The sequence below is a fragment of the Megalops cyprinoides genome, chromosome 3 (genome assembly GCF_013368585.1).
Source record: "Megalops cyprinoides isolate fMegCyp1 chromosome 3, fMegCyp1.pri, whole genome shotgun sequence".
Classification (NCBI taxonomy): Eukaryota; Metazoa; Chordata; class Actinopteri; order Elopiformes; family Megalopidae; genus Megalops; species Megalops cyprinoides.
In genome coordinates, this window is record NC_050585.1 from 23,521,701 (window position 1) to 23,536,681 (window position 14,981).

A 14,981-nucleotide genomic window follows, 5' to 3' on the forward strand; every position below is an offset into this window, starting at 1 on the left:
GATAACCACTCCTGTGCTGCAGTGACTGAGGCCCTGATGTGTGTGTGTGTGTGTGTGTGTGTGTGTTTTTTTTTGGGGGGGGGGGTGTCAGGGGATGAGTACATATGTATGTGGGGATGTGTTAGGAATGTTTTCTTGTACCATGGCTGTGGAGTTCAGTCATTATCTCATCCAGTAAACCCCGTGGTATGTGCAGCAGAAGTAACAGAAAATTTAAACATGCATTTTAGGTTTTTTTTTTTCCCAAATGAAGGACAAAACATATTGTGGATAGTTTGATTTAGGTTGATAGTTGTATATGTTCTGTTGCATTGTCTTCTTCTTGAAGTCATTTGCTACAGGGCTCAAGGGTACAGCCAACACATTCAGTGTGTAGCAGCTCTGATCTGGCTCCTGCTCTCCCTGAAATGGAGGCTGCGGCTCCCTCTCTTCCCTGGCTTTGGAAAGTTCCAGGCTGTCACGTGATGTGGGTTATGTGACAGCAGCATTCACACTCTCTGATTGCAGCAGCTGTGCTCATACCTGCAGTGCGGAGATGTAGAAACAAACATGTAGATGTGATTGGAATCTCTGATGTGACCAGTATTCCCCTTTACTTACCCATAATGCCCTTCTCTCTGGCCCCATTACACTCTGATGCACTCATTCATTTTAACACACACACATGCACAAATGCACTTGCACAAATGCACACACACAGACATACACACAAAATCACAGGTCAATTACCTTACTTACTGATTCACAGTACACCAGTGTTTCTGCTGGTGGTTTGGGTTTGATTTCACTGAGACGATCCTCCAAACACATTTTTACACAAACCTTTAACACAGTATTAATACGTAGTTTTCTGGTTATGTACGGTTATATATTTCATGCATCAGTAAGGTTTTGCAGCATCATAATTCACTTACTTGGTTCACTGTGTTCTCAATATATCCCATGGTAAAATCCATTTTGTCTTTGATGAGAAATCTGGTCTTGATGTAACATTATAGATGGAGCTGTTGTTAAAATTCAAAACAGCATTGTGCGGCCTGTTTGCCATCATGTTGAAAGGTATAGGCTTCACAGAGTAGAGCCTACAATGTGTGTACCAACTCAGTGTAGTTTAATCATAACTTACTTAGAGAAAATCTTACTGTGTGTACCAGTTCTGTGTAGTTTGATCATAGCTTACTCAGAGTAAAGCCTACAGTGTGTCTGCCAGCTCTGTGTAGGTTAATCATAGCTTACTCAGAGTAAACTTTACTGTGTGTACCAGCTCTGTGTAGATTGATATGAGCTTACTGGGAGTAAAGCCAACTGTGTGTCTGTGATAATGCTCTGCTCCTTCCGGCTGGAGACAGGCCTGAGTTCATTTCCCTGCTGGACCTGTTCTTCTGCTTTCTCATTCATCAGTTTCACCAGTGCAAACCCAGCCTTGTACTCCACAGGGGTCACAAAGTGGTGTCTGCTGAACACGGTCAGCCCTGCTGGAGTCAGGAGACTGCCAGTCAAAGCAGCTGAATTCCTACACTTTGAGTATCACTGTTCTCTCTTGCTGAATGATACTTCTGATGATCTGTCAGCTCTTGCTCCTCCTCATGTGGAGCCAAGCACTACTTTAGGGAAAAAATCTTAGTAACAAATCTGACACACAGCCCTTGCCAAGAGATAAGTATATCTGTAGGTGTGTGTTACAGCCAAAGGCCCTCTAAAATATAATAATCCGATGGTTAACGTAACATAATGTAACATAGTAACCAACGAATCAGACAGACTGACAAAAACCCAATATGAACAGAGGATCCAGTGTTGAGGTTAGCACCTCCAAGGTTGCTTTATTTTACAAGTGAGTTTTATTTACAGCAAGAACAACTTGGCTGAACAGCAAAAAATAAATGAATAAATAAGAGGGCACTCAGGCCTCCCCACAATAAGAAGGCAGCCCCCCAATCCCCTACACCTACCTAACTGCAAACTAAAACAAGAAAAACTAAGATGAGGACCCAAAAATAATTGCTAGCTGTACTGAAAGGTACCAGAATGTTACAGAGGGTTTTTAGAGGTACCACTGCCACCCACACATAGACTGAACTGGAGCTGAGTTGAGCAATGCTGTTGTTTGCTTCCTCAGCTCTTAAATATGCTTGCCCACAACTGCTCCTGCTTATAATCACAGAGAGGGCCAAGACAAGTGAAACAGAACCAGCAAATGCAGCGTAACAGTAACATGGTGCCATTCACTTGCATCAGTACCTGTCACAGATTACACACCTATGTCTGTAAGAGTCTGCTCACCAGTATATTTCAGAGTTTATGCATCTGTGTGTTTCAGAGATTACATACAGTACCTGTGTCTGTGAAAGATTTGGTACCTGCATATTTTGGAGATTCCACACTATATGTATAGATGATGATGTTTTATTGTTGCATATGATGTCTTATTGTTGCTATGTCCTCCCCTCCCCCAGCAGCAGATAGCAGCTTGTTTTTCAGTCTTTGCTTTCCCCTGCTGTGATGTCAGCTCCAGCTCTCCTATGAATGCAGTTAACACCTGTTTCCTTCTACCAATGAGGATATTTGGGGTGTCTGCATAAACATGAATCATCATGAAGCTGATTATGTTTAGAGGATGCCACTTGATAAAAAATTATGACCGTGATTAATGCAGACCATTTTATTTCTGTCTAGACTTCTCCCTTCCCCACTACACACTCCATTCTCTCTGTTTCTCACTCTCCCTTATTTTCCTTCGCCTTCATTTTCTTCCTTTTCCTGCTCTCCCTGCAAGCTCAGGTTTCTTCCACACAGCTTGACTGTGCTTTCTCAAAGCAAACCCCCAGCCCCAGAGATGGGAAGTGTTGCCATGACAACAGGCTGAGTCATGCTGCAGGCTGTACCATTGCTATGAGCAGCAGGGGTGCACAGGCGGATACAGAGCTGAGAGTCACAGATATATGAAGAGTGAAGGCAGTCACCCCCACTGTTGGCTGAGGCTGCAGGGCAGAGCTGCAGCCTCAGGGTGTGGAGCAGGAGGGGTCTTATATGCTTGTCTCTGAGACACACTTTGTGTCTGTGAGATTCAATCAGTCTGTGTCTCTGAGATCCAGTCTGTCTGTGTCTGTGAGACGTGTGCTGTGTCTATGAGGGTGTAGCTCACATTCATCACAGCATCAGCCTGCTGTTGGTAGGAATGGTGTATAATACAGGCCTTTCATGAGATATGAGGATATGCAGAAATAAGCACCATGCACAAAACACAGTATTTACCCCCATTCACTGCTGTGTGTGATTATAACGTGATGATGATGATGATGATGATGATGAAGACGACGATGATCATAGTAATAAGAGTATGATGAAGACTCTGTGCCCTTGGTTTAATATCATCCAGACATTAATGTCTTTCTAATTTACTAATTCACAATATGTTCATAATCACAGCTGACCTGGTGAGTTTTATCACCTCCCTGTGCATGATATAAAAACGTATGTAATTAATAATCAAAAACACACCACACATAAAGACAGCAAATACTCAAGCAGAATAACTCAAAACTATCATAGAACATAACACAGGAGAGTGTCATATGATGTGGTTGTGGTGACAGGTAAGTAAAACAGAAAATTGTGGGGACAGGTGAGGTTGTGATGTGGCTGTTGGTGACTGTGCCTCCTGTCTCTAACAAGTCTCTGTTTTTTCCTTTCATGATACTGCTGCCGCTGCTGTTTCTCCTGGGTCCTTCAAACAAGGTAAGAAAACCTCTATTCTTCCATGCTTACAGTATCTTCTCTCTCACAACAAAGTCTGTGGGAAGGCTTCCCAAACCCCTCTGTTAACAAACAACTTAAACTGATCTGTGAGGGAGGCAGCAGGCAGGCAAATAAGGATATCATCCATTACTGCCTCCAAGCCTGAGCACATTATCCTGCCTCAGGGGTACAGAGCAAAGCCTGATCAGGCTATCCTGCAGCATTTAGGGGTACAGAACAGACACAGGGGTACATATGCTTGTGATCTCACTAATTTCATAATATTATTGACTGCATTTTCATGTTCAGTGTTCTCATACATTTGACTAAAGCTTTCATATACACAGTGTGAATGTTACAGTATGTTGAATCATAAGTTACATTGTAATTTATTTTTATTTATACGTATTTTTAATAACATGGCATGAAAAAAATACATGATCAGAGTGGTTATTGTTAGTAGCAGTGGCTTTAATTCTTTCAGCATCACATTGCCCCCTGGTTGTTTTTTGTTTACGTGAGCACACTCTCCTCATTGTTAATAATTTTACTGTTGATTAAGAAAAGGGTTTGCAGTTTCAGCACAGACACGGTTACGGTTAAAGGTTGTACTCATGAAGTCACTTTAATGCCATCCGTCCATGGCAGTAACCTGAATCTGTTCAACAGACCATAGCCGCGTCTGTGTTGGCCTCATATTATCTGAAATTAAGGTCAATGGTTGTCAAATATCAGACTGACTTACAGACAAGGGAGGGGCATGACGTCTGAGAATGGTGTGCAACGATCTTTAGTGTTAAAGTTTTTATCAGGGCTACATCCATCCACAGTTATTAATAAATGGCTTTCGTAAGCATAATCCATCAATATCAGGCTTGTAAAAATAGCCTCCATGTCTGTGCGCAGCGCGTACAGTTTCGCCGGGCGGATGCAAGGAGGGTGTGTCGTTTCTCCGCGCTGCGGGGAGCTCCTCGCTCAGAAGCTGTTTGTGCGCAGCGCGTGGCGCTGTTCACCAGGCCGGTGCTGAAAGGCGCTCTCTGCTGTCAGAGCGCACAGGCGCTGCCATCTCTTCCCGCTCACGCTCTGCTTTACGGGATAATCCGACCGCGCATCGGTGCATTAATCACCTCTATTGTTTTCTGTAATTGCCTACTGCTAGCGATACCGTGTGCGATTCTTTCGTTTAAACAGCCTACTGCAGCACTGTCGCTGACGTTGTTGTTATGTCCTCGTAAAAATATTGAACATGGCCAGTCAACAACATTGTAAAACGCCCGATCTGATTGGTTGCTGGGGAAAAAAACCAGTCAATCACATGAGCGCATGGGAATTGTTTTGTAGGTCACAGTGAAAAGGGGGCTGTTTATCTCTGAGGCAAAACTGAAGCGTTTCCATTACCGAGTTATTTTCTGCAGTGATGAATTTATACTTCAGTTTGCTGAATATTTTATGGATTTTCATTGGTCAGGTTCATTCACTCTTATAATGCACGCAATTCGTTAATCGTCATTTGATGTGCGTTTGTCTCAGAATGTGGGTGTTAGTGTTTGTGCGTAGTGAATGTCCTATTCGCATGGCCATTTATAGACTCTCGCGCGGCACTGAGCCAGCAGGAACAGCCTGCGCTTCCCTCTCACCGCCACACGACGGCACGAGAGACTCTGGAGTGACGCAGGAACGACAGGAAAATGACTGAACTTACAATCAAGCAAGAAAAAAACAAACAAAAACAATAATAATAATATTTTATTATTATTATTGTTGTTGTTGACAAAAATAATAATAATAATATAATATATATATTATAATATAATATAATATTGTATTATATAACACAGATTTGTTTCTTCTTAGTCTTAATAATTTTTGTTTTTACCTACTGATATTCTTTTTAATCATTTCTTCTGTACTTTTGTTCAAATGGACAGTTACAGCTACATACAAAACCATTTTATCACATTAATCTCAGCATTCATTGCTTAAGTATCTCACGGCTTACATTCCGTTCTCTGAGTTTTTAAAAGATATTAGTAAAATAATAAAAGATGTAATAAAACGTGATGTTTTAATAAAACGTGGACACTCTGTTCTCATTGTGAATTCGTAGAAGTCGATTTCAGACAGAATATACAAATCAGTCTAATGTCCAAGTATCTGAAGCACTACGCAGCTGCGCCTTTAAACGTGTCTGGCGTGCAATTGGGCATTCCTGTGTAGGCTGGGCACCAATAACAAGCCTTCCTGCACAAAGTGATCCACTCCGTCCGCACCGAGAAAACCGCAGTAACCCGTTCAATGCGTGAAGTGGAGAGACAACGTTACACGCGCAATCAAAAGAGAAGATACATAGGATTCTGCAGATCGTGGGAATGTGTGAAAAAAACAGCTGCACTGGAGAATCTATTTGCTTTAAGTATAAATGTATTGGTGTTGAGGTGTAATTATAGATTGTGGTGAAGAGGCTAATATGGAGCCAAGAACAATGAAGAGTGGAATGTTCACATGGCTTTCGCTGTGGCTGCCCCATTTATTTACCTTGACAAATACAGCAGGCGGAGAGATTCGGTACACCATTCCAGAGGAGCTAAAACGGGGATCGGTTGTTGGGAATTTGGCTAAAGACCTGAATTTAAACGTAGCAGAATTTGTGGATCGCAAACTGCGGACTACTTTCGAGGGTAAGCAGTATTTCAGTGTGGATCCGGGGGTGGGAGAATTAGTTGTGAGCGAAAGAATTGATAGAGAGGAATTGTGCGGACCAAAGGTACCTTGTGTTTTACCTTTGGAAGTTATCATTGAAAATCCTCTGCAGCTTTACCGTGTGGAAGTTGAAGTACAGGATATAAATGACAATGCCCCTGGCTTTCTCACAAATACACGAGTTTTGAAGGTAGCCGAGTCAATAGCGCCAGGCGCGCGGTTTCCGTTGGAAATCGCTCAGGATCCAGACGTAGCTGCAAATTCAGTAAAATCTTACAAACTGAGTAAGAATGACAACTTCGTACTACATGTTAAAAATCAGATCGATGGTACGACGATTCCCGAGCTAGTTCTTGAGAAATCACTGGATCGAGAAAAGCAGTCGGTTCATAAACTGGTGCTGACAGCAGTAGACGGCGGTAATCCTGAGCTGTCGGGTACCGCTGAAATCACTATTTTGGTGCTCGACAATAATGACAATGCCCCGCAGTTTGAAAGGGCTTTCTATGAAGCCGCCCTGAACGAGAACGCACCGCCTGGAACTGAGATATTAAACGTAAAAGCCACAGATTTAGATGAAGGTCTAAATGGAGAAATACAGTATTTCTTTGGTGACCAAACGCCCGAAACCATAGTGGAGTTATTTGATGTAAACACGGAGACCGGAGATATCACCGTAAAAGGGCAGCTGGACTACGAGCAAATGAGCTTGTACAAGTTTACCATTTTAGCAAAAGACAAAGGCAACCCAGAGATGGAGGGGCATTGTAGTGTTAAGGTGGAGATTATTGATGTAAATGACAATGTCCCTGAAATTATAATGACCTCACTGTCGAGTCCAGTACGCGAAGATTCTATTGTGGGAACCGTGATCGCATTGATTAGCGCGAAAGACTCTGACTCTGGTGAAAATGGAGAGGTAAATTTAGATATAACACCAGGCTCTCCGTTTAAGTTAAACCCGTCGCTGTCTAAGCATTACGCACTGGTAACGACTGCACCTCTAGACCGTGAGATTCACTCGGAGTATAACATTGAAATACGTGCAACTGATGCGGGTTCACCGTCGTTATCTAGTAGGAAAATAATGACAGTCAGTATTCTAGATGTTAATGACAACCCTCCACGTTTCTCCCAGCCTTCATACACAGTGTATCTAAAAGAAAATAGTGCCCCAGGGACAAAACTGTGTTCAGTGTTCGCCTCTGATCCAGACCTGGGCGAGAATGCTAAGATCTCCTATTCTATTTTAGACTCTAAAGTACAAGACATGTCCGTGTCCTCCTATGTTTACATTAACTCGGATAACGGCAGCATCTACAGCATGCACTCATTTGACTATGAGAAACTGAAGGTGTTTCAGATCCAGGTACAGGCAAAGGACCATGGCTCTCCGTCTCTAAGCAGTAATGCCACAGTTCATGTTTTTATCCTGGACCAGAACGACAACGCCCCCGCTGTTATTTACCCCTCTGCTATCATGGGCTCTGTCTCTCATCAGAAGATGCCCCGCTCTGCTAAAGCGGGACATCTCGTCACCAAAGTAACGGCAGTGGACGCCGACTCGGGCCACAACGCCTGGATTTCCTATAAGGTGGTGGAGGCTACAGACGCGTCTCTGTTGGGTGTGAATCTTTATACAGGGGAAGTGAGGACTAAGCGCGCAGTTTCAGAGCACGATGAGTCCTCTCAGAGGCTGCTTATAGAGATAAAGGACAATGGAGAGCCGGTCCAGTCCACTACAGTCACAGTTGGCATATTGTTGGAGGACGGGATCCACGAGCCCATCTCAGACTTTCGACAGAAAGCACAGGAGCCCGGAAAGAAAAGCAATAAAATCACCTTTTATTTGATCATTTCTCTGGCCTCTGTTTCCGCTGTATCTTTTGTGACTTTTGTGATTTTGGCAGTGAAGTGCGTTAGACACAGCCGAAGGGGCCCGTGTTGTTGTATGAGACGGGCGGACTCTGACGGATACGAGAATCCCAATAGAAACCTGCAGATCCAGCTGAACACGGACGGTCCCATTAAATATGTGGAGGTCCTGGGAGGGGACATGTCTCAGAGCCAGTCCTTCAGATCCTGCTTCTCTCCGATGTCAGAGTTCAGCGATTTCACCTTCGTTAAGCCCAGCAGCACCACTGACTTTAAGGAGATGATTAATGTCATCGATGCTTCTCTACCTGACAGCGCGTGGACGTTTGAGGGCCAGCAGGTGAGCATTTGCTTAAAAGATGATTCTGAGGGCTTTTATTGTCTTGTGCTTCCTATTCCACTCACCTTTATTTTTGTAATTGATTGTTGTATTGCTCATTTTCGGAATAGCGATTATGGAAAACCCGGGCATTTCATTTGCATTTTACAGTGTCTCTGTCCAGCCATGTGCTTATATGTGCAGGAGATTAATTGAAACCGGACTGGGGCAGAGATTGATATTAAGTTAGCAATTTCTTCTTCTTCTTCTTCTTCTTTCGATTTTCTGTATGAACTCCTCGACGGTGATCAATACCTCCAGCTAATATGGGTTTGCGTTGCTTGTGCTTTCGTGTCAATACGTAAAGTATTTTTAAGATATTTGTAATTTCATATGGAAAAATTTCCCTTCAACTACCATGGATAGAATGTGCAGAACCTGAACAACAAGTGCAGCTGATGCCGTCAGACTGCTCCAGCTGCAGCAGATATAGACCGTCTCTTGCAGAAAGGGTGCCTGCTACATCCATCACAGATACAGACACAGGCGTGACTCTTACGATTTAAGCCTCAAGTGCGCACTGTTGCACTCACTTACGAAACATCACGTCAAGTCTGTTCACAAATCTTTTATTAAAAGTAGGACTGTACTAGCAAGCATGATAACTAGCTGAAAATAGAATTTGATACCTGGCTAGTGCATTGCAAACTTAGTAAGCTGCCTAGATAGAATTATTTCACTAGCTAGCGGGTTTGCCAGTGCAATAATTATCCGAAAAAAGAATTATCTGATGGGCTAACAAGGTAATGTCGTTGGTAGTCCGCGAGTTGTCTAACTACTTAGTATACTAGATAGCTACCGAACAAGCTGACTGTTTCGAAATTAACTAATTTGTGGACCTGTCCAGGAAAAGTGTATATTTGTCACTTTGAGAGTCCAGGGCAGGATCATGTCTTTTGGAGCCCCCCCCTCCCGCTTTCCTATATTGGTGTGACCTAGTGGTCAGCTCACGCTTTAAGCACTGAGGGTCCTCACATTGTAAGCACGGCGGACCCAGGGTCCCTAGAGGTCAGCTCATGCTTTAAGTGTTGAGGGGTCCAGGGAACCTCACACTGTAGGTGCCGAGGGCCCCAGGGGCCCTAGTGGTCAGATCACGCTTCAAGCTCCAGGGGCCTAGGGGCCCTAGTAGTCAGATCACACTTTAAGCCCCAGGGGCCTAGGGGCCCTAGTGGTCAGCTCACTATTTAAACACCAAGGGGTCTGGGGGCCCTCACGTTGTAAGCACCAAGGGGGTGGCAGTAGTGGTCAGCTCATGTTTTAAACACCAATGGGTCTGGGGGCCCTCATATTGTAAGCGCTGAGGGGTCTGGGGGCCCTCATATTGTAAGCGCTGAGGGGTCTGGGGGCCCTCATATTGTAAGCGCTGAGGGGTCTGGGGGCCCTCATATTGTAAGCGCTGGGGGGTCTGGGGGGCCCTAGTGGCGCTATAAGCACCCAGGGGCCTAGTGGTCAGCTTGCGCTTTGCGCACTGAGTGCCCTGGAGTTCAACCTCCTTCGGAAGTCTTGGCCCACACACCGCACGCGGCCTGAGGCTTGGAGGCCCCTTGGCAGTCCGAGGCCCTGGGGCACTGGCCCCACGGGCCCGGTCCATAATCCAGCCTTGCGTGAGACAGTCACAAATTGAAAATCTCGCTCCAGCCATCTGACCAAAGTTGGCAACCCTGATACCAGCTTCCATGACAGGCATTTTTGAGCCAATTTAAAGTTTGTTCTCAAACTTTCCTGTTTACTTGTTAGTTTGATTTTTGTAACAGAAAAACCTAATGTCGGGAAGTATACAGGGACATTTTTTTGGCGTTTTCTACGTAATGCTGTAGATGTTTGTACTAAATTCATCACGTTACCTAAATTCACTCATGCTGCTGCTCTAACCTGAAGCCGCGTTACATCTCTCTTTGTTGCTCTTTCGTGGGCTGCTGAAAAATAATTTCACGAGCTTCTCCATGCAATATGTCACCCACTCAGGTTTTTATTCTCCCTGTTTAATATTTATGCGATTTGCGTCATAAATGCAATAGTTAAGCCCATCAGCAGTAAATTCAATTTTATACAACTGATTTTGGATGGATTACGCACGCAGTGTTAACTCATTCTTCACGGTGACCAACAATTTGTGGTAGCCTATGTGGTTCGCATTTGCGTTGTATTTAATTTTAAGCAATACTTAGGTTTCATATGTAAAGCTTTCACAGTTTCATTTTTTTAGAATTCAAGGACAAGTTTTCTTAAAGGCTCGTATTGGCTGACAGGTGTATAAAATTGGACATCGTATGTGTGTTATACTTAGAAAAAATATTTGGGTCATGTTTAACCGTTACTGATTATACTGTATTCCTCCCTTGTTTGTTAGGGCAAACTATGAGAAATTATAAATGTTTGGTGGTCTGACCGAAGAGCACACACACTATCTCAATTATAGGGTAGGTTGTACTGCTTCTTTAAAGTGTGGCTGACTTTTTATTGGTGAATCTAGTGGAGGGCTGCGCACCAATAGCGGGCAGAACTGTACAAAGAGATCTACTCCCTCCCCCAGCCACAGCACAGCAACCCTTACAATGCTCAGAGCGGAGAGAGACAGTGCTGCGCTCACATCCGCATTGCTGGATGGATATGAAATATCTGATGAGACATATGCTATTATTTCATTTAATATTCCTGCTATGCCCCTGAAAGCGGTACGGTTTGTTTTCTTTTCAATAAACATTCTTTTAAAATGAGAACTGTAACAAGGACAAAGATTTTGGGCTGGCGGGCGGTTTGGTTGTTTCACATCTTCACGTGGAATACAATACTGGCGCAGATTCGCTACACTATTCCAGAGGAACTGAGCATTGAATCTGTTGTTGGAAATATAGCGAAGGACCTGGGTTTGGGAATTTCAGAGATTTCTGAGCGCAAGCTGCGGATCGCCTCCGAGGGTAAGCAGTATTTCAGTGTGGATTTGGGAAAGGGAGAGCTGATCGTGAGCGAGAGAATCGACAGAGAGACTCTGTGCGGACAAAGCGCGAGCTGTGTGTTACCGCTGGAAGCAATCATAGAAAACCCGTTAGAGTTGTATCGTGTTGACGTTGAAATACAGGACATAAATGACAATGCTCCAAATTTCCAGAAAAATGTGAATATTCTAAATATTCCCGAAACTACTCTACCAGGTGCAAGATTTCCTTTGGAATTAGCACAAGATCCTGATGTTGCCTCAAATTCATTACGATCCTACACACTAAGTAAAAACGAACATTTTGTGCTGGACATTAAAACAAACAAAGATAGAACAAAAGTCCCGGAGCTGGTGTTAGACAAAGCGCTGGACAGAGAGAAACAGCCGGTGCACAATATCGTTCTGACCGCTGTAGATGGGGGGAATCCGGCTCGATCGGGGACAACGGAGATTAACGTTCGTGTTTTAGACATTAACGATAACGCTCCGGTATTTGAAAAGGCTTCATATGACATCAAGTTGGCAGAAAACACCCCGACTGGTACCGTGCTTGTGACCCTAAAAGCCGTAGACCTAGATGAGGGACTCAATGGGGAGGTATTCTATTCATTTGGGTCCCATACACCAGAGACAGTGCAGAATCTGTTCAGTGTAGACTCACAAACCGGTGAGATTACGGTGATTGGTCCTATAGATTATGAAGCAAGCACTTCATTTAAGATGAATATTCGCGCTACAGACAAAGGCACCCCAGCAATGGAAGGTCATACTAGTATAGAAGTGGAAATTTTAGATATTAACGATAATATGCCGGAGATCATTCTGAAATCGTCGCCGAGTCCCATTAGAGAAGATGCACCCATCGGAACTGTCGTAGCTTTGATTAGTTCCAGGGATTTAGATGCAGGCGACAACGGGAGAGTCACTTTGAACGTATCTCCAGGTGTCCCGTTCAAATTAAAACCCTCCTTTTCTACTCATTATGCTTTAATCACTGACGCGATTCTAGATCGAGAAACAAACGCAGAATATAGCATTGAAATTACGGCATCTGATTCCGGATCCCCGCCTCTGGCATCGAAGAAAATAATTACAGTAAGCCTTCTAGATGTGAATGACAACCCTCCCCGCTTCTCTCAGCCTTCCTACACAATGTATGTTAAAGAAAACGGCGCTCCGGGAGCAATACTGACTTCTGTGTCCGCTTCTGATCCAGACCTGGGCGAGAATGCTAAGATCTCCTATTCTATTTTAGACTCCAAAGTACAAGACATGTCCGTGTCCTCCTATGTTTACATTAACTCGGATAACGGCAGCATCTACAGCATGCACTCATTTGACTATGAGAAACTGAAGGTGTTTCAGATCCAGGTAGAGGCAAAGGACCATGGCTCTCCGTCTCTGAGCAGTAACGCCACAGTTCATGTTTTTATCCTGGATCAGAACGACAACGCCCCCGCTGTTATTTACCCCTCTGCTATCATGGGCTCTGTCTCTCATCAGAAGATGCCCCGCTCTGCTAAAGCGGGACACCTCGTCACCAAAGTAACGGCAGTGGACGCCGACTCGGGCCACAACGCCTGGATTTCCTATAAGGTGGTGGAGGCTACAGACGCGTCTCTGTTGGGTGTGAATCTTTATACAGGGGAGGTGAGGACTAAGCGCGCAGTTTCAGAGCACGATGACTCCTCTCAGAGGCTACTTATAGAGATAAAGGACAATGGGGAGCCGGTCCAGTCCACTACAGTCACAGTTGGCATATTGTTGGAGGACGGGATCCACGAGCCCATCTCAGACTTTCGACAGAAAGCGCAGGAGCCCGGAAAGAAAAGCAATAAAATCACCTTTTATTTGATCATCTCTCTGGCCTCTGTTTCCGCTGTATCTTTTGTGACTTTTGTGATTTTAGCAGTGAAGTGCGTTAGACACAGCCGAAGGGGCCCGTGTTGCTGTATGAGACGGGCAGACTCTGACGGATACGAGAATCCCAACAGAAACCTGCAGATCCAGCTGAACACGGACGGGCCCATTAAATATGTGGAGGTCCTGGGAGGGGACATGTCTCAGAGCCAGTCCTTCAGATCCTGCTTCTCTCCGGTGTCAGAGTTCAGTGATTTCACCTTCGTTAAGCCCAGCAGCACCACTGACTTTAAGGAAATGATTAATGTCATCGATGCTTCTCTGCCTGACAGCGCGTGGACGTTTGAGGGCCAGCAGGTGAGGATTTGATTAAGAGCTTATCATTTCCGTTTCGACAGATCCTACTTCAAGTTTATTTGTATTGTTTACCATTGTTTTCGTACGGGGACATTGTTTTAACTAAAATATCGAAATGGCAGGGCATTTAATCGTCACTTTTCTAATTATTGTTGATCTAAAAATTCAAAATGCCCATTTCCGCTCGGTTCGTAAATCCAAGGATAGGTCAAATAATAATATTATTTTCCACCAGATGTCATTTTGGCTTTAATATGAATTAAATTTGTGAATTGGTTATTTTTTTCCTTCCAGGCCCTGTATTATTTCGTACCACACCTTTGCCCAGTTTTGCTCAAGGAAAGCGTAGCGTGCTGAGTAACGGTCTGCCTTTTTTGTCCAAGCTCTTAAAGAGTGGTTATAAGCGTTGCTGTACGTTTGTTCACGAAGTGACGCAAAACTGCACAGAATGCTGGGAAATTGTTTGTTTTCTTTTTTGTGATGTTGCTTTGTCTTTTATTCCCGCATGTTAAAAATGAACCTTGACTGAACCACAATGTGGGCCGTTATCTCTAATTCCAACTATTTCTTTATTCAATACTGAGGTACATCGCCACTTTCTGGATGTCTCGCAATGTTTTCTCTTTTTTTTGTTTGAACATCCACTTAAGTAAGGTAGTGGAGTTACGTGTTTTCCAAATATTCCTCACCTTGTTGCGATTACAGTGGAGGTATCAAGGTCAAGCTAACAAAGTCTGTCACAACCGCAGCTCTGACCGGAAGCCGCGTCCTTTCTCTGGGGGCCGCTGTCGCTGTGAAGTGTTCACTTAATTTTTAGCAATGATTTATTTTTATTGCTTTCCGAATTAGGAAACTGTTTTACAGAGGTTTCTTTTGGCTGAATGGCATAGACAATCTACAGTTTTAAAGAATAAGAGGGTTGCTATGAGTGAATGTAGATATGTCTTGTGTTCTCAAAGTATTTTGAAATCATATTAAGAATAAAAACGTTTACGACGGCTAATTGAAGGACCAATCTAAGAACAATAGTGTATATCGTTTCTTCTGAGCGTAGGGCGCACGCATTTTTCTGAATCGGAGGATAGGCTGTACTGCTTCTTTAAAGTGTAGCTGACTTTTTATTGGTGAATCTAG

General features: G+C 43.9%; 2 protein-coding genes across 14 annotated transcripts in view; both read left to right on the plus strand.

Moving 5' to 3' along the window:
- The window catches only part of LOC118774311 (protocadherin gamma-C5-like), a 195,078-nt gene that overhangs the window by 150,293 nt on the left and 29,804 nt on the right, over positions 1-14,981 (plus strand). Inside the window, exon 1 of one of the 13 annotated variants that reach the window (XM_036523573.1) lies at positions 6,067-8,653. The exons of the other annotated variants lie outside the window; for them this stretch is intronic. Within the exon in view, the coding sequence (XP_036379466.1) occupies positions 6,206-8,653 (2,448 nt within the window). The 5' untranslated portion in view covers positions 6,067-6,205. Of the gene's footprint in view, positions 1-6,066; positions 8,654-14,981 lie in introns of those variants that run through there. 13 annotated transcript variants of the gene reach the window in all.
- LOC118774312 (protocadherin gamma-C5) lies at positions 11,072-14,053 on the plus strand. The gene has a single exon (XM_036523595.1). The coding sequence runs from the start codon at positions 11,406-11,408 to the stop codon at positions 13,857-13,859; it is 2,454 nt and encodes an 817-aa protein (XP_036379488.1). The 5' UTR covers positions 11,072-11,405; the 3' UTR covers positions 13,860-14,053.

What these genes read in the sequence shown, in the direction of transcription:
- LOC118774312 (XM_036523595.1), top strand. Translation starts at nt 11,406, where the DNA reads ATGAGAACTGTAACAAGGACAAAGATTTTGGGCTGGCGGGCGGTTTGG.